At 31.1% G+C, this 25,469-nt stretch overlaps 3 protein-coding genes across 3 annotated transcripts; 1 reads left to right on the forward strand and 2 right to left on the reverse strand.

Annotated features, from left to right (window-relative positions):
- Window positions 1–1,341: 1,341 nt before the first annotated feature.
- On the reverse strand, window positions 1,342–2,125 carry LOC113403943 (NEDD8). The gene is made up of 3 exons (XM_026644611.2): window positions 1,916–2,125; window positions 1,715–1,845; window positions 1,342–1,506 (listed from the first exon to the last, which is right to left on the reverse strand). The coding sequence occupies exons 1-3, from the start codon at window positions 1,931–1,933 to the stop codon at window positions 1,422–1,424; spliced, it is 234 nt and encodes a 77-aa protein (XP_026500396.1). The 5' UTR covers window positions 1,934–2,125; the 3' UTR covers window positions 1,342–1,421.
- Window positions 2,126–2,367: 242 nt separating this feature from the next.
- Window positions 2,368–7,023, forward strand: LOC113403938 (transport and Golgi organization protein 6 homolog). Its single transcript, XM_026644606.2, has 5 exons — window positions 2,368–2,527; window positions 2,847–4,861; window positions 5,381–5,603; window positions 5,746–5,897; window positions 6,691–7,023. Exons 1-5 carry the CDS (start codon window positions 2,476–2,478, stop codon window positions 7,006–7,008), a joined length of 2,760 nt encoding a protein of 919 aa, XP_026500391.2. The 5' UTR covers window positions 2,368–2,475; the 3' UTR covers window positions 7,009–7,023.
- Window positions 7,024–7,707: 684 nt separating this feature from the next.
- On the reverse strand, window positions 7,708–25,093 carry LOC113403939 (uncharacterized). The gene is made up of 6 exons (XM_026644607.2): window positions 24,832–25,093; window positions 11,954–12,108; window positions 10,942–11,167; window positions 9,315–9,579; window positions 8,230–8,426; window positions 7,708–8,104 (listed from the first exon to the last, which is right to left on the reverse strand). Exons 1-6 carry the CDS (start codon window positions 24,917–24,919, stop codon window positions 7,833–7,835), a joined length of 1,203 nt encoding a protein of 400 aa, XP_026500392.1. The 5' UTR covers window positions 24,920–25,093; the 3' UTR covers window positions 7,708–7,832.
- Window positions 25,094–25,469: the final 376 nt, after the last annotated feature.

Below are 25,469 nucleotides of genomic sequence, written 5' to 3' on the forward strand. Positions count from 1 at the left end.
TGGAAGGATTGGCATTTTCAAATGCAACAGCTCTCAGTTCTGCAGCATCTAAATATATCCACAATTCGAGCTTCTTTCATTTAAAAAATAACAAACCTTAATACTTTCTTGAAAATGTTGGTATCTCTTATACCAATTGCAGTTTTCAGTTCGCTTTCACTTTTATTCAATTGTTTGCAAAATTAAATATAAATATAAAATATAAATAAATATTGGACAACATCACATACATTACTCTGATCCCAATGTAAGTAGCTAAAGCACTTGTGTTATGGAAAATCAGAAGTAACTACGGTACCACAAACACCCAGACCCAAGACAACATAGAAAACGAATGAACATTTTCTACATGGACTCGGCGGGGAATCGAACCCGGGACCTCGCAGTGGCATACCCGAACATGGAGGTCGTCGAGAGAGGAATTATTTGAAATCTGTGGCTAATTTTGAAATACTAACATGTTTTAAGTTATAATCATTTTTATTACAAAATAAAAATATTTTGCCTTCTTTTCAAACATCCAAACCAGTAAGAAGAAAAATTTATGAATAGCTGTGTTTTATTTTTAAACATAGAAGTGATTCTCCTTTCTTAAATACAATTATTTCAAGATTATTGTATATTACTTATTTAATATTGTTTTTAGTTATTAATATGACTGCTGTCACATGTAGCAGTAATAGCTGGTTTAGCAGGCATAAACTAAGATATAGTTTATAAATTAAAACTAAATAAAATATCCTTTGTCCTTCCTACTCCAGGACATTATGAATATGAACATACATTTCTATACTGTATTCCAACCATAACAGGAAAAAGGCCAAATAAACAACAATTGACAGCAAATTGACACATTATAATTGATAGAGAGCTTGATTAATCTATGATATTCACTATGAATTTGTGAAAAAATGGTGTTTTGAACATCAAGAAAATTGTTATCAGAATTTTGGGAGTAAAATTAAAGTATAAGTAGTTAAGTGTAAGTGTTGCATTATAAATAAAGATATATTGATCATAATCTCTTAGTAGTGCACAATATAGCTGAGTTATTAGCAAGTCACAATATATACATAAATCTAAGGTTTGTTTATCATTTTTCCAACTTCCATTGGAATAGTCTATATGAAAATTAACATTGATCAAGTAAAAGCCATGCAAACATAGAAACTTGTCCATTATGTGAATGTAATCATTTTGGTTGTACTTTTATTACTTAGTATGGATTTCTTTTATTAAAAACATGCAACTTTTTTTTATACATATGTATATTCACTTACTGAAACTATTGATGAAAGTAGAATAGTCTGGGTTTTAATAAAAATAAATGTTTTATATTATTTTAATTGGTTTTTACTTTATACAGGAAATGAATAATTAAATAATAAGTAATATAAAATTGAGAAGTTAATCACAAGAGATCATTTACCCCCTCTTAATGCCAACACCAAATGAAGCACAGATCCTCCTTGTACTTTATAATCCTGGGCTGTCTTCTCATCATTCCTGAAACATAAGAGAGACATTTCGTTAATAATTAAATGAGCTATTTGATTCTGTCAACATTTAGTATCAACAATTTTCTCATTTGTTATTTTACCATTGATTTAATTACATGTATGTTTACTTAAATCTTAAAACTTGTGAGTAAATTTGATTTATTGATTAAGATAAATGTATATATATAAATATATCGTTAAATTTAATTACTTACATCTGCTTTCCTGAAAAAATGAGTCTCTGTTGTTGAGGTGGAATGCCTTCTTTTTCTTCGACTCTTTCTTTGATACGTTCCACTTTGTCGGTGGGTTCTATGTCTATCTCTATCTCTTTCCCAGTTAAAGTCTGGAAAAAATAGGTTATGAGAAAGTGACTTTTAATTTTAGCAAAAGAACGTTTATGGTTTTCAGTTTACCTTAACTTTGATCAACATCTTTAAAGTTTCGGAATAAAACTGCACTAACTATTAATCAATACTATTTCTTATCGATATTGTAGTAGAAAATTATATATTTAAACTGTATATCTCAGTTTGATTCTTTTGTATTTCGGTTAAACTGCAGCACAATTAGACATTTGGACATTTGCCGAACTTGACATTGATGTTTGTACTTTGCAAGAATGTGATAAAATTGTTTGACATGGCTGTCATCTGGTAAGTGATGCGTTCATACTGAAAAATATTCGGAATAATTAATTTGAAATATTGATTATTTTTACAAATAAATAAGAATTTCTTATTTATTTGTAGAAAAGATAAATAAAACAAAATTACAAATTATATAAAATATTATTCGCCAAAGAGAAACATTAAAAATAAATCTCTTTAGATGTATGATACAAAGCTTTTGCCATATTCAGAAATTAAAAAAAATTATGAACTTGTCTTGTTCGTATTCGTAACTGTCAAAAAATATAATATTGTAAATTGTTTTTCATGCTCATTTACTGCAAAATTAACTGTAATTTTATAAAATGTCTGATTTATCTCTTATCTTTGAACGTATAAGCAAGCTGGTTAAAGCCGGTGTGCATTTTTTATAAAACAATATAACCTTATTATTATTCCACCTAAAATTAAATTACAGACACTGTTTTCCAATGAAACAAAAATTACTTGGGATTACTAATATTAAGATTATTTATATTATATTTTACATTCCACAATATAAAATTTTGTCACTAAATGGATACACTAATTTAAAATTAAATAAAATCATTAAACATTTAAAATATAGTATTGTCATCGTCATTATTTTTAACCACATACATATCCTCACAAATATAAACAGTAACTCATGCTAATGCTCAAGATAACTTTTAAAAATATGTGTAATTATTTTCAGAAAATGAAAATGACCTAATATTAGCAATTTTCAAAGGAAGTATAAATTCTGTTGGAATGGAAAGTGATGATGAAGAAAATATAAAGAAATACAAACTCTTAAAAATGTTTATACAAAATATTATTCATGAAATCGACTTACTTGCTTTAGAAATAAGTAAAAATGAAGAAATTCTTATTAGTGTAAAGAATCAAAAATTGCTAAGGACATGCTTCCATATACTAATTTCACTTGGTATTTCAACATGCTTAATCCCTGGACTAGGAATAAGCTTAGACAAAAGATGCATATCTGCACATTCAATACCACATATAAAATTAACTGATGAACAAAAATATGATATTTTAGTAATTTGCGCAGATTTTCTACAAAGAAGTTATAATGTGCCTGTTCTCAAAAACATTATTATTACATTTCATTTGTCTGACTATTTAGCAGCATTAATTCAGTTAGCATTTGCTCCTTTAAAAAAACCTGGAGTGTACCTTCAATTTACTATGACACAAGATATGTATGATAAATTTAACTCTGACCGTCAAAAATATATTAAATTATATGATTATTTGGTCAGCAATTGTTTCCAACCAATGCTGATGAAAGAGCTGTTGGTCCTGCAGAGTGTAGCAGATCCTGAACCACCACTGTTTGTCAAAAGAGTAATCGCCAAAGAAATGAGCAGACGCCTTATTGTTTCGGGCGGGTTAATTAGTTTAATAAGGTGTTTTATAGAGAGTCATGATATGGACACTGGTGTTGAATGGAAGAAAATTGATATGATATGTAAAATAGTTGCAACTAAACATGGTAACATGAGCGAGAATGACTACTTGAAGAATATTATGTACCAATTAAAGCAAATACTATCACTAAACAATATACACTATTTAGCTACTGCAATGTCCTGTCTGCTGACTTTATACAAGAAATACAATGAATGTGAACCAATCCTTACTTTGGTCAAAGAAGTGTTTAACACATTAAATTATGATGATCTAACATTAAAATCAAATTTGCCGGGTACTATTATTCTAACCCCACAAGAAGTAGAACACAGCTTACAATTCTTACAAGCTTGTACAAGTATGATAAAACTTGATCTTCCATCTGATCTACTCAAAAATAATCTATTAATGCTTTTTCTTTTAAGAATCAAATGTACAACGAATGAAACAAAAAACAAAATAACTGATATTATTTTGAAATCTCTAGAATTATTAAATACAGTTGAAATTCAAAACATAATTGAAAAGTTTTTATTTGGTCCTGAAGAGAGTAATCCTTCCAATATCTTAATTGAAGAATATAAAGCAGGTTTGGCTGTGAAATGTTCTGCAGTGCCAGTAGACCATCCAAAAAATGATTCACTAATGAACTTTATAGATATTTTTTATGTAACTACCAACAATACATTAGTAAATAAATTATTTGAATCATGTTTACATATATTCATTAATTTGAAAGCTGAAAGGCAAATCAAAGCAAAGAATTTAATTAATGCTCAGGGAGAGCCTCAACTATTGAGTGCAGATGAAAATTATGCAGAAATGCTACAAATTCTAGCTGAAATATCAGCTTCAGAAAAGATTATCGGAGCTTTAAAAGAGAATCCTTGTATAGTGATTAATTTCATGGAATCTCTATTCTTGAGAGATATTGCAAATTCCAATGAAGAATGTAATACTATTGCCTTAGTATTATTAAATACTGTGCTATCGAATATTAGTGATACTAAAATAAAGGAGTTGAAAGAGAGATTATACAAGTTACTTCCTTTGTTAAAAAAATTGTCCAAAGATGACTCAGAATACATAAGTATTTTGTGTAATGAATCAATATCACTAATAATAGCTGATGGTCCAAAGTCTAAAGGAAGTGAATATGAGAAGGCTCTTTCAAACATATATGATAATCTTCTTCCTGTGAGAGCTCATGGCATCATGGAGATGACTAAACTAATAGAAAAGGCAGATCCTGAAACTATATCTAGAAGGCATTATTTGTTTTGTCTATTCCAGGTTTGTACTCTATACTCTATATTAATATATATATATTAATTAATTTAATTAATTTATTTAATTAGTTAATTTAATTAATTTAATTAATTTATATATATATATATTAATAAAAGTTTTCAATAAAAAATGTGTTTTAAACAGCACAATAGAAAATGTGTATGTAATCAAAGTGGACAGTTGTACATATTTAAGTATATAGTTATTGTATTAGGTAGCCTTCATATTATACATGCATGCATTGGAAATAGCCATATATAAATCCCTGTAATATTTTTTAAGCAATTATCTCTTATGACTTCCGCACTATCATAAGTTGCTGGTAAACATGTCATATAATTACCAACAATAACAATGTTTATATGAACACATAGAATACTAACTGAACGAAGTAGATTAATATAATCTCTTGATAACAGACAATTATATTGTTAATTGTATAAAATTGTCTTTATAAAAAATGTGCAATAAATGCATATTATTTTGACTTAAAAAAAATAGTCATTTGTATTTATGTTACAGGAGCAACTAAAGGACACAGATTCGTATGTTTACTTGTCAGCTGTTAATGGCATCGCGTCTCTAGCCATGCACTGCACTAGCGAAGCTTTAACTGTTTTATGCAAAGAGTTTCTAGAAATTTCGGATGAACAAAAAAATATTGTAACGACAGAAAGCCAAAATCGTACAGCCGAATTGAGAATGAAAATTGGTGATATAATAGTCAAAGTGACTAGAAAATTAGGTATGTCTCACACTTAACAAGTGGCAAAAAAATGTCTTAATAAAAAGAAAACTTTTTCTGCAACTTTCAATGACACAACATTGACCAAAAGTCACAATGGACTAATATACGAATATTTCATAAATTCAATATAAATTTTCAGGTGAAATGGCTGTTGTCCACAAGACTGTTTTGTTAAATACAATGCTCTGTGCTTGTAGAGATGATGATCCTTTGGTAAGAGCGTCAGCGTTGTCAAACTTGGCAGAAATTGCATTGGTATTAAACTACAAGATTGGGACCATTATTTACGAGGTAAATTTCATAAAACTAAATGAGCTGAGGTCTTTTCCTAAACAGTTTTTTTTTTCAATAAAATTAATAGTGATCAAAAATCATTGCTATAGACATTTTCCCTCCTGTGCCCTTTGTTCTACGTTTAAATGAGATTTATTTTTTCATCATGATCAAGTTTTATTTCGTAGTTCTGCTATAACTATAACAATCGATTACATTTTTATTTAATGTAATAGATTAAAAAAGGTATAAAGACTCTATTTAATTTACTTACGTATTTCGCGGAGACGTTTTACTTCTTCTTTCGCGCCAAACGAAGTAAGAAGTAAAACGTCTGCGCCTTCCGTCTGATTAGTGACAATCTTTCAAAAGAAAAAGGACTTACTTGGTGGTAGGGCTTGTGCAAGCCCGTCTAGGTACACAAAATAAAAAAAATATCTCTATTCGAGTAGAGACTTGTGAATCTAATACAATTCTGTAAAATGATTTACAGAATTGTATTAAACGTAAAGCCACCACCGGTTCAGAATGTAGATATCACCCATCAGCTACTCTATCTCCAAACAGTTAGTATTGTTGTGTTCTGGTTTGAGAACGTCTGAGCTAATATAACTACAGGTACAAGGGACATAACATCTCAACTCCCAAGGTACATTGGCGATGTAAGGAAAGATTAATATTTCTTACAATGCCTATGTCTATGCGGAGCGGAGCGGTCCGCCTGCCCATATAATTAAAAAATATATTTTCGACGCAATATTTACTACAATTTTAAATCTTAAAATAATATATTCGTAATTTAATTTAACAGGTTCTGCTTTGTATTTGGAGTATAATAGAAACCGATAAGGCAATAGAATGTCGGAGAGCCGGTGTAATGGTTGTATCGAGCTTATTAAAGGGCTTGGGTAGAGACACCTTAATCGAATTGAAAGAAAACTTGCTACCCATATACAGGACTCTAAATAAATTATATAAAGATTCAAACGAGGATACAGTTGTGAGACTCCATGCGCAAATAGCTCTCGAGGAATTGAATGACATTGTCACAGAATATCTCCTTCCAAACCTGCCGTTACAAAAGGAGTTTTTAATGTTGGACAAAAAAGATGATATATTTTTCAAATAAAAGTCAAAGATATTATTAAGTCTTTTATTAATACTCACTTCGTGTCTTATCAATTAGTTTGTGAATTATCTTATGGCAATCATAGTGTTCAAGTGATTGTCTTAATACTGGCCAGATGCATAACATCCGCTAATTTGATATAGAGTTTCTATTTTTAAAATATTTACAAGATCGTCTTAGAACTGATCTTAAAAAAATATATCCTACTTAATAATCACATTTTGTGCAACTTAAATAATACAGTCTATTATTTTTTACTTATAATGCTAACTTAACTAGTTAAATGAATACGCACAATTTATCCAAAGACGATATAATGTCCCTCAAATCAAATTCTGTTCTTTCACAATAGCTTTGTGATTTTTTTAGTTACCCTTCAAAATGATATATAATTAAAATCGACCACATTGTAAATAGTCGCTCTAATGTACAGTTGTATCTAGAGCCTCCAAATTTAAACAAACAAGCAACAACCAGATTATGAATCATGGCAACACTGAGTGGTGCAGCATTATTATTTTTATGTTGTTCAGTTATATTTTTATCTAGATATTAAAAATGTTGGAATTATGTTATTTTCGACCGCCGTGCATAATCTGCCGTTAAAGTTATTTTATCAATCAATTCCCTACTATGTCCAATTCGATCTGTGGACCAAAAATATTCAAACTGTAGCACAATGTTTGCTTGTGACCGAAAATTATTTAATTTGTACCAAAATACAAGGCACGCCACAGTGCAAAGATTTTTATGTTGTTTTGGCTTATATCAGGCAAAAGTATAAAGTGTAAACAGCCAAAAGAGCACTCGTGACGTTTTAAGGATTATGCCTCCGAAGTATCGTCTCCGTCACTAGGTTTTTTAACAGTTTCATCCTTTTCTGATAATGTTATTGAATAAATAGAACTTCTATTAAATCTATCTATATTGCCCCTACGGAATATTCCTGTACGCGAAAGAGAAGACACAGTGGAAATAGACACATTATCACTGTTCCCTTTATCGTCTTGAGGTACCATCTTCCAGATCAAGAAAGCCACACCACCAAATGCAGCTACCACCAGGAACATAACTAAAGTGATCTCTCCAAACATACCTAGGACAAATACCAACATAACTTAATATATTTCTTTTATAAGTAATTATAAAATATGGTAAAAAATCTCAAATAACCTTTTAATACTTTGTGGCAATTTATAAGACAATTTATAAAAAACTAACTTTGTTGCGATTCCTCCTTTGTAGCTTCAAGCCTAGCCGGTTGCAAGCTATTATCGTTTAATTCCTGCTCATCGTACGGCTCCACCACACCGTGAGGTTTTGTTTCCACCAAAACATCTCCAGGATTCGCCTTTGGTAAGTTAATACCAGCTCGCACCGTCAATGTCTCCGGTTTGTAAGTACATAAAACTAAAAACCTGAAAACCAAATTACCGTTGAAATCTAACATATCAAAATAAGTTGAAACGGTTGAAATTATAATAATTTATAACATAAATCAGAGAGAAGAATCAAGCATTACAGTATAAAAACAACTGACTAGACTGCAGGCGAATGCTCGAAGCTTAGAGAGTTACATTACATGAGAGTGATAATATTGTCTGTAGTACTTTGTAGTAGTTAGCCGCGAATATGTCTTTTGTTTTCTTTTCAATTCCCAAGTTATACGTAAATACTGATCTCCTGACCAAATTTTTGCTATGGCAGCAAGTCTCAAATAGTAGCCACCTGCGAAGGAGACGTTATACTGTATATGGAACTGGCTAGAAGACCGGAAAGTGAAAACGTGTTTTCCGAAGTACGGTAGTGTAACTCGGCAAACTTCCTGATTTTAGACTACTTCTTTTTATTGCCCAACACGGGATTCGAACCAGATAATTCCAGACATGCCGCCGCATAAGCGAACCATGCCAACGAATTAGTTTTTAATACTTAAAAATAGTTTTCCTTACTGATATTTTAGAATGCACCACTTCGATGTCTAATTACGACCAAAAGTGCCCTATACTATATATTTTTTAACATAATTACTATGTTTTAAGTTTTATATTGAATCCATGTTAGTTGATTGTATTTTTTTTTTCGCTTAATTACGCGGTATTACTTTACTTAAGACTTTCTCTATCCATCTATAAAAGGTATTTCTTTGTTAACACCATAATTTTCTTTATTAAGAATACTAAATTATTATCATTTAATACACATACATGACTGTTAAACCGTAAGGTCTTGACCAATAATCATCAATCTTCTATTGTTGAAAGTGAAAAGTATTGCACGTTTTTTACTTTAATCATTTCACTTACCGGCGGGTACTGTGGGTGAGTATTGGTAGGTTTTCTTGAACGATCACGTAAGTGGCGACCGTAGTATCATTGACCTCGGAACCACATTCTTCGTGAAGAATTCGTAGTATGTAGGCGTCCTGGGCACTATTGGGATTTCCTTGAAGAGAACATCGTTCTGGGCCCCCATCTGCTGCTTCCACGGCAATGCGGCCACCGAAGTATGGTCCAGTTGATACTTCAACTTCGCTCGCGTGGGGCAGGCATTGTGTAGCTCGTGCTGAGACTAAATAATATAAATAAATAATGTCACAAATATGTAACGACTATTTCATAATATATACATCGTAGGTACCTGAGTTTCATATAATATAAATATATATATATTATATAATAAGTTGCACTATGAACATTATTAAAGTATCAGTGAGAAGTTATATTATTCTTATTCCATAATTATGGCTGTAATCTCTTTTCAAATGACTTAATAAATTAGTTTCAACTATAAACCAATTACAAGATTGTATTTGCAATTAACACCATATAATCCATCCAAGAATTTGCAATCAAAATAAATAAATTTCCTTTACTTTGAAATTGCATTTATATTCTGGTCATAAATCGAATTTACTTTGCCTACTGTTCGTACTGCCTAAAGATTCTCGAAGAGAAACTACACTGCCCCACTTGTTAATCCAATACCGCAATCGTTTTATATCAAATTAGATTTTATTTTCTAATATATAACTCGTATCAATGTTTTTATAAATATAGAAATTTCGTTTTCTCTATTCTCATTAGGTACTAATACAAATTCATAAATATTTTACGTTTTTAATGGCATTTTGTAAGCCCATTTTTAAAAGCTTTTCTTTGTAAGGGCAAACAAACGAAGTCTTAATTATTACTTACCTATTACGTTACATTGTCTAAGCATAACTATTGAGTTCTTAGTGTTTTTCAGTTACTATTTACACTACATAAATACTACAGAAAACCCCGACATAGTTCCCTACTCTGTAACAAAGTATTCTGGCGTCTAATCTAATCAAACACAATAGGATTTAGACAGACAATTTTGCTACTTTGTAAAATTTTAAAGCTAAGTAATTTAACCTAAAACACATTCGACTATTTCACTAACACGTCTGCTATGAGAACATAGCACAACTTACCAACAACAGTATTATTAAAATAAAAATCGAATCAAAACTCAACACACAGGCATTATATACGTATATCATTTATTATTTATGTTATACGATATATTTATTATATGCCCTGCATGCCGTCTTTGGCAAAGTCATGCCGAAATTTAAAAGTCAAGAAGTCAAATGGATCACAAAGAATCGTATTAGAGCTATTTGTTACGCTATCAATGCTCCACTAACCAGGGATCGAAGATGCTACGTCTATTATCCGTGCCTTAGATCGAAGCATAGCAATACAAAGTAATTCTGCACTGCGGTAGAATAAGTTACAAAATACCTAAACCATATCCAGACCGATTTACATAAAGTCCTGTCAGTATTAAAACTACGTAAATCTAGCCGGAACAAAAAAAAACGGTTATTTTTCGAGTTGGTGAACTTTCAAGTAATAATTGTACATAATAATTTGGATTATATAATAAATATGTCTCACTTACATCCCTTGGTGGGTACAATTATAATCTTCGATCCAATAGAGTGTGGATCTGCGAGATCCCTAGCATCTCTTTTCACTGGTCGAACCTCAAACGAATATGTGGTAGCCATTCGTAATCCTGTAATATATGTCGTGTATGTTCGACCACGCTTTCCGACGGGTACCTTACTTGTTGTTGTTTCTAATGTCATCCTTGCAGATCTTTCATCTTCAAAATTATCGACAACCTGTTTGTTCAGAAATTATATTTTTACATAATACTATTTAATTAGCTAGTAATATTACATTCTTGGGTTTGAAGTTCGGTTCAATTTTGTATCTAAGTTATTAGGACTAAATACATTTATCAAATTAGAACCTCTTGCGGTTAGTTTACCGATGGCTGTGTCTATTTACACTGCTCAATTTAAAAACAGTATATCAGCGAGATTTTCGAGAGCTGTTGTCACATGGATTCTAAAATTAATTTATATTTTTGATTATAATTTTTTTTTCAAACGTCTGTAAACATAAACTTATAATAAACGTATGATAGTACTTTTTTTAAACTATTTTTATTATTGACATTTATTTTCCTGTTGTAATTTATTTAATGTCATACTGCAATTGCAGGTACCAGAATTAAAAAAAAATGTTTTTAGTTAATTTTGTTATTTATTTTAGCATAGGCATGGGCTTTGACGAAAAGGTAGGTCGCACGTCACGGTCACGCTGTGGCGCGCACGTCAAGCCATTATCCTCCGTTCGACGACAGTGGTGTCAGCAGTTACCAGAGCAAACCGGGGTTTTAATTCAGATATATGTACATTGAACATAAATATGAAACAACTAACAACATTCTTTAATTAGAGTACGAAATATTTTTAGTACCTGGCTGTATATGTACCTACACAAATCTTGGGAACGGAATCGTATCACAAAATGAAAATTATCAAGTATTATATTTCTTAAAACCATAATTAATTTCAATTTCAGCTAATATTTATATTATGTTTTTGTTTTAAAAGAATTACCTTGGTTCTGCATCTATATTGTCCCCAGGCTTGCAGTTCGCAGTAATGTATTTGGAAAGCCAAAATCTTCTTGGGATCCTCCTCATCAGTCTTTCCGTACTCCCATCGCAATCGAACATCACGGAAATCTGGCTCGCCTATCAAGTGCAGCACTTCTGTAAATGAAATATAATTTTACGACATTGAATGGTTCAGTTAAGTAAGACTACTTGTAGTTGTTAGAACGTTATGCCTACGAGTCTGTAGAAAAAAATAGCTTTAGCTCTTAAAGAAAATTATGTAGAATTGTTACTAACATTTATTCTAAAATCTACATCTACCGTTTTTACTTAAGTGAAAATTCTTGTCGTCTGCTTTGCTAGCGCCGTTATGCTGTTAGTGCTTTAATATCTAAGTCAATTTCTGTAATTGGTTTCCTGAGCCCCCGAGACGCGGTTGGATGCTTCGATGCAACAATCCGCATGTACCATTAACCCAATGACTCGATCGCTCGGCTATTCCTCAATAACCAGGTAATATGACCAATGTAACGAGATACCTCGATCTCATTTATTATAAACTAGAAACAGATATAATTAGCCCAGAGAAATAAATACCTGTCTACTAATATATAAGTATATACCAAAAGCGAAAGTAATTATAGTGCAGATGTTATTTTTTTAATTGAATTTATTCTTGAATATATTTAAGATAAAATTTTATTAATTTTAATAATGTTTTTCATAGAAATATAATATGATTTGTGAATTTCATTGAAAAAGTATACGTATCAAAAAACAAATGACAAAATACCGAGATTGTAGATACCAACATATAATATAAGTATAATACAATAAATGCGGTGAACTGAATTCAACACCCTACTATAAATCAGCTACTTGTACTATTTATTATGCATTGAAATATTTAAGTAAGAGAAAATGAGAGCACTGCGTATCAAACTATGCCCGGGGCGTCTTCGCAATAGAAGCCCTCTATTCGGATTGCGATCTATACTAGATCGTTAGATACATAATAAAAGCAATGGCTGTAATGAGAAATTTATCTATGTAGAACGATGCAGAGCGTGGGGACTTTTTTTTTTTTATTTTACTACACGAGTCTTCAATATTTAAGGAAAATACCTTAGTAAAAATTTATAATATTAAAACTTAACTTACAACATTTATGTATGTGTATTTTTTTATTAAAAAAATATAAACGTAATTACGTAATAATGTCCAGTGGCTTCAAAATGAATTTGTGATCTCATTAAAATTTGACTATAAAAGGAAACCGGACGTGGCCTCGCACGAGAGGAAGTGCCCGAAAACAATGAAAATTGATACGCTATATTAATGTTTTATTCACACAGTACTGTATTAAATCACTAGTTCGTGAAATGAAAATACCTACTCCAAAGTTTATTATTAATATAAAACATGTAAAATAAACCCATGAAACATTAATTTACTACAAAGAAGTGTAACACAGATGATGTCGTCCTCCTCACCGATTTCGACCATGGTGGATATTCTTATGGGAGTCATCTGTGCAAAGCAAAACTAAATGTATTTTATCAAAGTAAACTTTTCAATAAAACATTTTTGAATTGTCAATATTTCAACCCCACCGCCGTGTCGGAAAGTGGCCTCCAGCGAGAAGAATGGCCAGAAACTCGCATTTTTAAATAATTTTACGCCCTCAAGGGATGAATTAAAAAAGTGGTCCTTGTCCGAGATTCAAACTATCTTCATGTAAAATGTCATCTAAATCAGTTCAGCGGTTTAGGCATAAAGAGGTAACGGACAGAGATACTCTCGCAATTATAATATTAGTATATATTAATTTCGGGGAGCAAGTTATATATAAATTAAATAATATATTTAGAAATTAAAAAATAATAATTAATCGTGGTATATTGGTGATTTATAGACTTAAAATGATTAAGTTTGAATGGCAATACCTCGGACGTCCTACCAAAAACCTTACCATTCTAATTGTTGAAATTTTATTTTTTATTTTCTTTATTCAAATTCAATAATCTGTGAATACTTATATAAATTTCATTGAACACTCGTTTCAATTCACAGTTTCATGTCGCCCCCATTCTCTCTTCACTACAGTTTACACAAAGCTGTGCCCGTAATATCAGTATGAAGTGAACATTGTGAAAGTATAGTAAATAATTAAATTTGATATGACAATCATAATTTTTTAATATTTTGACGTTACGATTTTAAACGTATCGCAACGAAATAATAAGAACAACTAGGTAGCTATTTCTCGAGACTTTACCCGTTAAACTATTCTTCTCATAAGTCCTGTAATTTATTTGACTAAGTTTTAATTCAGTTTTCAGGATCAGTGGTTTCGGAAAGAGATAACATTATACATACATATATTAATAATATGTATTGTTTATATTTATTATCAATAATAACACAAATCTTATCCAAATAAAATATTTGTAACTATATAATGTATTATTACATAAAGCCGAGATGGCCCAGTGGTTAGAACGCGTGCATCTTAACCGATGATTTCGGGTTCAAACCCAGGTGGGCACCACTGAATTTACATGTGCTTAATTTGTTTATAATTCATCTCGTGCTCGGCGGTGAAGGAAAACATCGTGAGGAAACCTGCATGTGTCTAATTTCAACGAAATTCTGCCACATGTGTATTCCACCAACCCGCATTGGAGCAGCGTGGTGGAATATGCTCCATACCTTCTCCTCAACGGGAGAGGAGGCCTTAGCCCAGCAGTGGGAAATTTACAGGCTGATTATTATTATTTACATAAAACATGCAGGTAATAGCTACGTATAATAATAATGAGTCAAATGGAAGTCACTACGCATAAAGCTTTCATTGTTTGAATAAGTATAGCCGTTTCGCACCACTCGCTCTGCACAATTGAAACCGCGCAGTCAACACAAATTATTTATTAATTAAACAAACGTGTGCCCTTATATTCACATATATAATGAAAGGATACTATTATCATGACCAAAAAAAAACATATTTTTAAATAGAAACTCTAAATTTAAGATCAGCTCAACAAGTTATATATTTTAATACTTCTTTAAGGGAATAGTAATCAATATAATAATAATAATCAACTCCTTAAAACATATATTAAAACTAGATAAATAATTACTATTATTTCTGACCAAAATAGGCAACCTATAAATAAATACTAGAAGCGATCAATTTTGTAGACCGATAAAATATGAATGTTATAATGTATGTTAGTTAAACTTATGTGACCGCAGGCGTCATAAGTTAACATATTATAAAGCTACCGTCACGACTCGTGACATGCTTAAATACTTAACCGAATATTGTCTCTCAAAGTAATTTGTATGTGAATAATGTGTACCTTCAAAGGAGAGAAGGTCGGTTACACGCTCTAGTCAACGTACTGTTATAATGTACCCGAAATATCCGCACATTACTCTACTTATTTAAATGTTAAAAATTTTACAACAAATTCTACTTTCTGATTAATACAGTCATAAAATAATATATTTACAACCAGGCAACGAAAATTTTTTTTTTTGTGTAATTAATGAAGATTAAAAACATACGTACGGTCTACATTTTTTGCAACTATATATTCTATGCTGAGAAAATAATTATATCTCTATCTACGCTACAAAAAAAACAAGATTAGAAAGAAAGTTACTAGTATTATCTTCAAAATACTAGAATAAACAATTCAAATTCTTATTGTTACGAGGAATTACAATTATATTAGCAAACGCAAAAATATTCGAACCTTTACAATAAAAATAGTTCGAAAATTTTAACGAATAAACATGAAAATTCAATAGTGCTTGCCCAGGTTTTATTACAATCACTATATCTGATTACATAGAAATTGGTTTATTTGCATTGCATATGATAGGTTACCGAATATCAGTAATTTCTCGGTAATAAAAAACAATAAGTATTGGTTAATTATTTTTAAGTTACTTAATGTATATGTTCAACTAACGATCGTACTATTAAACTATCGATAATTAGCGATCATAATATAAGTTTATAAGGCACTACAAATGAATATTTTATTCTAACGTATAATTATCTCTGGTAAGTGAACTTTGTTTTTTTGGAGAAAATAGCAACTTAACCCTTAACCCTGAGGAAACCCCCTTGCCACTTTACTACATTAGCCAATTCATTTTCCGTTCATAGAATAGAAATCCCAAATGATTTCCTAAAGCGGAGAGGGGGCTTGAGCTTATGCTGTTTTTAATAAAACTCAAAAATGTTTCATCATTTATGTCAATGTTTCAATTATTTTTATTTGAGGCAGTTAGGAAGAGGAGAAAGACGTAATACAGTTACTCATTAAGTTGCTTGAATAAAAAAGATGTTACAACGTAACCCACAAAATAACTTTTTTTTATAAAAAACCTAGCCTTTAATAAAGTAAATGTTGCCGTGTTGAAGTTAATATTTTAGCTATGAAATTAATAACAATAATTTAAGTATTTTCTATTCGGTTTATTACGAAAGATTTAAGTGTTTCAAATTCACTTAGGTGTTTCAGTAATTTAATGTGGTACAATACCGTATGTAAGTAAGTAATCGTAAAATATCAACATGTAGGTACGTGTTGTTTTTGAGAATAAAAATAAATATTCGAACTAATATATATAACTAATAAATAATATTATCACTCAATATTTCAATTGAAACGTTCTATTCATAAAATATATATTTTAAATTAAACATCTATGTAAACGTGTTTTCATTCTTCGATCGCGTGATATTACTTAAAACGTTAGTCTGAAAATTACTAACACAAAAACTTGAAGTAACGACCGTCACACATATCACATGCGAATTGTTGAGAAACTAAAGTAGTGCATAAAATTTACCTCCATATGTGAATCTTTATTTCAATTTAGATACTTTAAAAACGCAGAGAAACAATGTAAATCCAAATCTCATCGTTCAGTTGGCCGTGCGTGTATAATCACCGTTTTTGCCGCATTCAATTAAAAATTGACCCACTGTCGGCGCCGGGCAGAACAAAACAGACTTATTTTTATATATCTGTTATCTGAACGTCTCGGTCACAACATGACAAACACGAAAGATTCTGTGGCGGCATTTTACTTACAAGTACTTAAATAAATTTGTGACGCTTTAAATGGAATCACGGTGCGGTAGATTCATTTTTATAGAGCAATTACTTATTGTAATTCGATTTACTAGCTCTATTAGGAATATCTATGCTATGCATATATCTACTTCGATGATGTAGAACAAACCATTTTCGATTTTGATGTTATTCTACTTTTAGGTAATTCTTTTATTTTTTCACATTGAAAATATATGTCGTTATCAATTATTAAGTTGTTTGTTAATATATATACAAAAAAACATTTATTTCAATTATACCAAGTAAGTACTATCTTTATGTCGTAAAAGCTAATTGGTAAAGGAACTCAACGTTTGTCTGGGGAGCGTCGAATAATATGCTCAAAAATTATCTGGCTTTTCAATGAGTCATTATTTAGCTTAACCTGTTATTATGTGAGGGTTACATCCTACTATTACTATATTTTGAGCAGTTCTATCTTAAGCTGAAATATTACATGTACTCTTAATGCTGACGGCCGCGCCGCCGTTGCACCAGGAATCGTACCTGCTTTTTCACATTATACTAAGAACTTATAAAATGTAATCTATAACAATGCTTGAATAAAGTTTAATGTAGATATAAAAAAATACTTTGATGTCAACTCAAATCGGACACGTTGTTAAGTGGCCCCTACATCATGCACATTTTTTTGCAGGTTAAAGAAGACACTGAGTTCATTGAACTGTTATTGAATAATATTGGACAGCAACCTAGACGCCGTATTTTTTTATTACAAGAGTTAGTTTAATACTCATATTGTAATTGCAAGTGCAGCCCTTCTGCCGCACGCCCATAAATTCCGGTGACAAAGCCATATAGTATGTTCATTATATTTTTTTATGTTTGACATCCGATTGAATCGTTAAAGTCTAATTAGACTATGGATTCCAAATGAGTTCCAACTCACGAACACCAATAACCCCGGAAAGATGTGATGTTGCTAGTTTTGAGAGTTTTTATTTACAATTTATACTGAGTATTTTGTAATCTTATTGTAAGGACGAAATTGATATAAAAAGTGTCAATACAAAGAGCAACATTATAATGATTGAGAAGTGATCACGAATAGTTTTTTAGCCGTTTATCTATGTTATCATTATAAATACGAAAGTAACTCTGTCGATCTTTAACATCATCACGACTAAACCGAACTGTATCGAACGTAATACAATTTAATATTAAGGAAGCATGAGACCTATTTTTATGTATATATAAGTATAATTTTATGTATAATAAATATAAGGTGTACGGACGTGCAGATGGACTACCTGGGATGACCAATGAAATCACCATCATCATGGCCCATAGATATTGGTGTGCAACAAATATTAACCATTCCTTACAACACCAATGCGCCACCAACCTTGGGAACTAAGATGTTAAGTCTCTTCTGCCTGTAGTTACACGGGCTCAGTCTCCTTTCAAGTCGGAACACAACAATACTGAGTATTGTTATCTGGCGGAAGAATAAGATAAAGAGTAATAGTTGTGCTTGTTTCTTTTTTATAATTAAATTGATGACTTAGCTAACTTTTTTTTTTAAATTAACTTTTTTTTTAAAATTACCTTTTATTTTTAATCTTATTTAATCCTCATATATTTTATTTTGCGTATTTCATTCCACAGGATTTATTACTAGTTCCGTCAATTTACGTCTACATGGCAAGGAAGTAATGACAGTGACAGACTATTTATGATCGCGTGTACTGCTTAATGTTTTTCAAATAGGAAATTACTTCTTATTCAAGAAGAACATCATGACATGACAGTTCCAATCACTATTCCAGAAAACGATTCTATTTTGGTCTCGTCGGGTCCTAAGATTGCGGAAACAATTACTAGTATTGATGGTAGTAAAAGTGATCGTTATACCGTTTATTTCCAAGCTCGATTGTTGAGAACTATGTGGGAAACTTTAAACATTGGTAATTTTTGTGGAGGGTTGGCTCACCCGACACACTAAACAAATTAAAAATCTTAAAAAAAACAATGTGTGATGTCAACAAGCAAATGCTTATGTGCAGCGCTATTCTGTAAGTTTGCGTCGTAATTATAACATTTAAATGATAAGTACACGCATGAAAATAGAGTATCATCGTAAATCGGTTTTCAAAATTTCACGACTGAGATTCGAAGTGAATTCTGACAGAATAGCAATGGTATTGGCTTAATTATCGTCAGTCTGAATTAAATAACGTGATTTTGCCGATCAGACAATACGGTCACTAGTAGAAGCTACTACGTCTAGTAAATAGTATCTATTATTATTTAGGCACGACGTAATGAGTTTAAGTCAAGTAGGTAGGTATATGTCATTCGGAAATTACTTCGCAAGGTAGCACTTGCCCTACACTTTTATGCCCAAATATTTTGATAGTTTTATGTAGATATTTGTGGTATCATTCCATGTGTGATTAACCTGTTTGTAATATTTGCGTTTAAATCGAATATGAATGTGTAGATCTAATATGTCGTGTCGCCTTGAAATGTAAAAATAAAACGTAATTGACCAACAGTCAAAAAATGTGGGTACAAATAATTTTCGTTTTGCATATTATTTAAATTAAATTCAAATTTTCTGATAGATTGGTGGTCACGGCAGGAACAGGAAAGTAGTAATACCAACATTTGACAGCTGCCAAGTGACTTTTAATAAAATTTTATAAATACAAAAAAAATATTAAACATTTCACGGGTTTATTTTATAGAATGCAGAGTACCTACATTTTAAAGCTCCGTTAGTCTGTTACCCACGTTGAATGTTAAAACCTTTATTAAATTCTGTTTTTAGAATTTAAATACATAAAAGTATCCTTTTATAGTTTCGTAAAATTTGCATCACGCTTTTGGCTTGATTAGAACCAGAAAAATGATTAGGATCAACAACTTTTGAATGTAATTTAGCGTGGGTTGGAAGTATAATAGAAAATGAACAAATTCAAATAAGGTTAAAGAGCCGTTACAAATCGTGTATCGATATGCCAACAAACGCTTTTATTGGTAGGTATTACTGAGAAAAGACAATAGATAAACAATGTTTATAAGCAGTTGTGACCTAAATGGCTGCAGTTAAGGAGGTCCGGTCAGCGACCCGCAGATGATCAGGACCCGAGTCCCACCCGCCGACCCACATCTACTGCATACCACATTGCGTTACACATGCTGCATACTTATCTATTTAAGGTAAAACGCTATTTACATAAGCAACAAAAACATTGTAAGAACGCGTTAAGTACAGCTCACATTGTTGACAATGTTGACATTATGGTATTAGGCGTATGCTTAACTTTTACGTAAATTCCTTTTTTTTTTACACAAAACTAAAAATATTTTTGTTAAAGCTGTTGTCGTGCGTTATTTGTGTTGACAAATTACAAACACTAAGTTAGTAAATAAATAACATTAAATTAAAGTTATTTTCTATTATATACTAATACTCGATTTCCCACTTTAAGTAGGTTATTCATTTTAAAAAAACACTACTAAACAAAGCATTTAATTTAATTAATTTTGTTGTAGTGCTCATGGAAACTATTTAATTTAATTTCTTAGTGAGACACCAACACATGCAAGTTAACACAAAAAAGTACTTTGACTTTCTAAGTAGCAAAAACATATCCAGTTCGTTCGCTCTTTATGACGCACCATAACATGACCGTGCATCGCTAGCTTGTGGCAGGAGATCAAACATCTAATATGTTGTCCTAGGCCACGCCCAATATAATTATCAACTTATTAAAATAACTAGTCAAACGCGTTTAGTGAAAGCAAAGTTTCACACATGATCCATTTCTTCGAATTGAGTGTATAATTTAAATATTTGGCATGAGATTGGTGTAATTAATTATAGTAAAGATATCATTTGTGAACCGGCCAATAACGTGTGACGTTTTCCTTACATAGGCTAGACAGGATGTATGGATATCGAAACATTTTAAAAGCATGCCCAATTATTATTATAAAAATAATACATTGTCTATGGTATTATCTTAATATCTACGACACGATGTCGCCGGAAGATGTGTGAATGCGATCTACACCCTCACAATGGTAATTATTGTTATTGAGATATAACTGACAATAATACATATTAATTGCAGCATCAGTACTACTTCGTGACCATAAGCTTAACCTAGCGCACCCAGCTTACAATACATCTTCGATCTGTTAGAGGTGTCCATTGATAAGACATAATTATTATAAGATTACAGATCTGTATTAGCAACATTAATTTTTGTGATTTAGACACACACTATTTAACTACTTTTTACTAATTGTTATATTCCTTACATAATAATAAAATAGTAAGACGGGATGACTATCGCTGCTTAATAGAACAGGTACACAGAAAAATAAGTAGGCCGCCTTTATAACTGTATTTGTCGCATTTAATAAATTGTTCTCAGCGTCGTAATCAAAATTTTGAATATTTGGTTATTTAATGAACCGTGTCTGGTGCGCTATGTTGCGGTGGAGACGCAAAATATTATAATAGCAGCAAAAGCAAGTTTGTACTGACCCTCGTCGTATCACCGTTAGCGCATGCATAATGCCAACCGCGAATTGCTCCACTGACGTAATGACATGTACACTATGACCAGTTACTTATAACCATAAAAACATTAAAGAAAAAAAAAACAGGTCAAATACACTACAAGACCAGCAAAGTGAAACGTTTTTTTATTCGAGTGCTTACTGTGACACTTGATAATTGTTTGTTCAATCGTCGTCGTGATCGTCGATATCTTTAGGACCGTGAAAATAAGTAGTTCAACATGTTTAGAAAAAAAAAAAAAACGTTGGCAGTTAACATTATCTGAGCTTATTAATACTTATAAACTAAGTAGTCTAGTAATAATATATTTATTTACATTGCATACGAATGTCAATATTGTAATCAAATTTGTAGTGTTGTTAAAAATGTTATGAACCTTCTGCTTATAGTGCCCGTAAAAATTATGTAAATAATGTATTGTATAAATTATGTATTAGGAACGCTAAAATTTATAATTTTAATATAACACTATCAACTTCACTCGCTCCAAGGTTATGTAAATAAATATACACTGTCCCGTAAGCTTGTGTATTGTAAAAAGACGTTATCAATCATCTCAGCGTTGACCTATTGTAGGTTAATCTTATTCCAACGACGAACCAGTTTTTGCGCTGACATGTTCACGGGTGATCTATCAAGAACGACCTGGCGAACTGTGTTTGATAACTTGATAGAGGTTGAGGGCCTTCATGCAGTTCTCAATCGATGTGAATATTTTAAACAAATTTCTCTGTTTCATACTTAGAGAGATGAAATTGCGACCGTAACATATATAGGCATATTATAGAGTACTTAATATATAATCGGGACTAGATGCTAGTGTGGTAACAAGATATAAAGGATATAACTACGGTTACGGTCTACGGTTCTAGTATCAGACTTATATTATTGCTGAAAAATTTAGGAAAATATTACACACTACTATTTATTTATCTCTTAAAACTATGCATATTCCACACGACCTTTAAAGACGGGGAGTATACCAACACATATTTCATTTATGTCTGAGATATAGGTCTAAATTGGTCTATCGTGTTTGCCGTCCAAAATTTCAATTGAAATCAATAAGATCCTACTCAATGATAAAACATCAATCGTGATAATCACCGGGTTTAATTCGTTTCCCGACTATTTAGACCATGTCAAACGAACAATAGTCAAAAGATAAAGCGATACGTATGAACAATCCAAATAATTCTGCTTGTTTCATAAAGAACGGTTAATTCGGTCGAAGCATACTATGGGGGAGAACATTCCAGCTAGGCCATTTTGTAAAAAAAAAAACAAATTTGACTCGATCGTAAAATTATTTTTACGCAATTAGGCTCCTTAAATATTGTAATTATTGTGGTCAATATCCCATAGCACAATAATACCCTGTAAATTTCCCACTGCTGGGCTAAGGCATCCTCTCCCTTTGAGGAGAAGGTTTGGAGTATATTCCACCACGCTGGTCCAATGCGGGGTGGTGGATATACATGTGGCAGAATTTCATTGAATTTAGACACATGTAGGTTTCCTCACGGTGTTTTCCTTCACCGCCGAGCACGAGATGAATTATAAACAAAAATTTAGCACATGAAAATTCAGTAGTGCTTGCTACGTTTTGAACCCGCAATCATCGGTTAAGATGCATGCGTTCTAACCACTGGGCCATCTCATATCACTTTCTGACATTTGAATTACGTCGAGTTTTGAGTATGCTTCGCAGAGGTTCCACTGATAACAATATCCTGTTGCAATAATCAAAGACATAGATAAAATTTGATTAACGTTTCTTAGACATTTGAACCCTATAATAACAGTTATGAACGTTACGCTAGACAAAATTGTAACCCATAAGCATAGTATAATTGTTAGCGGATAAAAACCGGAACGAGAGGGGTGATATGTTACCGAAGATTACATGGGAAGGTAAACCGTTAGCAGGTTCAATGTGAGACGAGTGTGATTCTCTAATTTGCAGTAAACGACTATTGTTACTGGACGATTATGTAATGATGATCGTGAGACAACTAATTATAAGTTCCGTTAAAATCTATGCATCTGATCACATCTAGAAAGCAACAAGAACTGCATCACACTGAAACTACCTTTGATGTATATAATACATATAGTTATATAAGTACCTTTGATGTATCTGGACATTTTTATATTTCAAAATATTACCTTACATCGAAATTTATTAACATTTGTATTTAATTATACCTCTATATAATTCTTTTTGAATAAATAAATTTAAAGTTGTGTAGAGAATAAAATTACACCTAGGTAAATCTACACGCAACATCTCAACGGTAAAACGACCGACTAACGATTCCTAAGTTTGGTTCCTAGTTGATCTGCCTGAAAGAAACTCAATTTAAATCCAATCGCTCTTTATCCAGTTTTTAAACAATATTTTTTGAATGTTTTAATTCCAAGTGATTTGTTTTTTGTTTCATAATCTGAGCAAAAACCATTTAACATGAAGTCTTTGAAGTAATATTTGAAAAACACAAGTACATCACTGCAACTAACGAAATAAAAGCGTGACATTCTTGCGACCTGATTTAACTTGAGACCAAACTGTCTGGTCAAAACTTATTATCAAGTTTTGACAGTCACTCTAAAAAGTCAAAAAACAATATTCCATTTTATACTATTCATATATTAAGAAAAAATATCGCATTATAAAATTAATCTTGTATAATAAATTATATTATTTCATAGGTTAAATGAATAAATATTTATGGTTCAATACATTGTAATTTTTTCTCATAATAATTTGTTATTGTTATCTCATAAATATTAATTTAAAAAAAATAAAAATTTTAGTTTAAATTTAGATTATATTAGTGATGTGTTTATGTGTAGATTGTTTGATGGATCTCATTACTTACGTAAATGATTTGAAACTGTTCAATAGAGTACAAAATTATCTAATTGTGGGGACTGGTATGGTTACTGAACTGCAAATTATAGGTCAAAAAGTGCATCTTGAAAATCATAAAATTAATTCAACTTTTTTAACCAAGTGTACACAAAAATGTTTTGTTTGTGGGAAACTTGAACTTATAATTTAATTATTATATAAAAATTAAGCGAAAAATTAGTTTAAAATATTATGTATGAAAATATACAATTAAATTTTTATATTTATCAGATAATATTTTTAAATTAATTACTAATGTTTGACCTCACCATCATCCGCCTCAATTTCAGCAATCGGGGACACAAATGTAATTTGCAATATAATTCCGAATACGAATAAATTCACGGAAGTCGCCATTATGTCTAATAAAATTGATGATCGGTTTATTGATTAATTACTTTTATTCAACAAAAATTGATGAAACGTTTAATCACTTAATGTTTTATAATAAAAATATATATATTAAATTCCGAATAGAGCGATAACCGATGGCGAGCAAGCGTGCGCCAGCGCAGCTTTGTGCCTTCTGAACGACTAACAAAACGATAAAATACTGAAAGGCCTAACATACGGAGCATGGCTTTGCCCTCTACCTATGTACTAACAGGCTTTAACGCCGAGAGGCGACGTAAGGAATAATAGTGTATCGAAATTAGTAAAAGTAAAAGCAAGTTTCACTTAGTTACTGTTTATGGTCATTATAATATGTGAGATAGATAAGTATATATTAAAAAAATATTATGTAACTGTTCTTCAAATAAGATGGTACTGGTATTTATTTATATTCTGTATAAACATTTTAGTAAAATTATTATTATTATATTGTAGGTAACAACGCAACACGCTAAGCAAAAAATCAATTTTGGTATACAAAATAAGCGGGTACTACGTATCTTTATTTTATCAT

The sequence above is a fragment of the Vanessa tameamea genome, chromosome 4, assembly GCF_037043105.1.
Source record: "Vanessa tameamea isolate UH-Manoa-2023 chromosome 4, ilVanTame1 primary haplotype, whole genome shotgun sequence".
In the NCBI taxonomy this organism is placed as follows: domain Eukaryota; kingdom Metazoa; phylum Arthropoda; class Insecta; order Lepidoptera; family Nymphalidae; genus Vanessa; species Vanessa tameamea.

Excerpts from the sequence above, each read along its gene's own strand:
- LOC113403943 (XM_026644611.2), bottom strand. Across the intron at positions 1,507-1,714 it reads ATTTTTTCAGGAAAGCAGAT|GAATGATGAGAAGACAGCCC; the intron begins GTAAGTAATTAA and ends CTTATGTTTCAG.
- LOC113403939 (XM_026644607.2), bottom strand. The coding sequence starts at position 24,919 with ATGGCGACTTCCGTGAATTTATTCGTATTCGGAATTATATTGCAAATT. Across the intron at positions 8,427-9,314 it reads CTCACCCACAGTACCCGCCG|GTTTTTAGTTTTATGTACTT; the intron begins GTAAGTGAAATG and ends TTTGGTTTTCAG. Across the intron at positions 8,105-8,229 it reads AAAGGAGGAATCGCAACAAA|GTATGTTTGGAGAGATCACT; the intron begins GTTAGTTTTTTA and ends TATTTGTCCTAG.
- LOC113403938 (XM_026644606.2), top strand. The coding sequence starts at position 2,476 with ATGTCTGATTTATCTCTTATCTTTGAACGTATAAGCAAGCTGGTTAAA. Across the intron at positions 2,528-2,846 it reads AAGCAAGCTGGTTAAAGCCG|AAAATGAAAATGACCTAATA; the intron begins GTGTGCATTTTT and ends AATTATTTTCAG. Across the intron at positions 5,898-6,690 it reads TTGGGACCATTATTTACGAG|GTTCTGCTTTGTATTTGGAG; the intron begins GTAAATTTCATA and ends TTAATTTAACAG.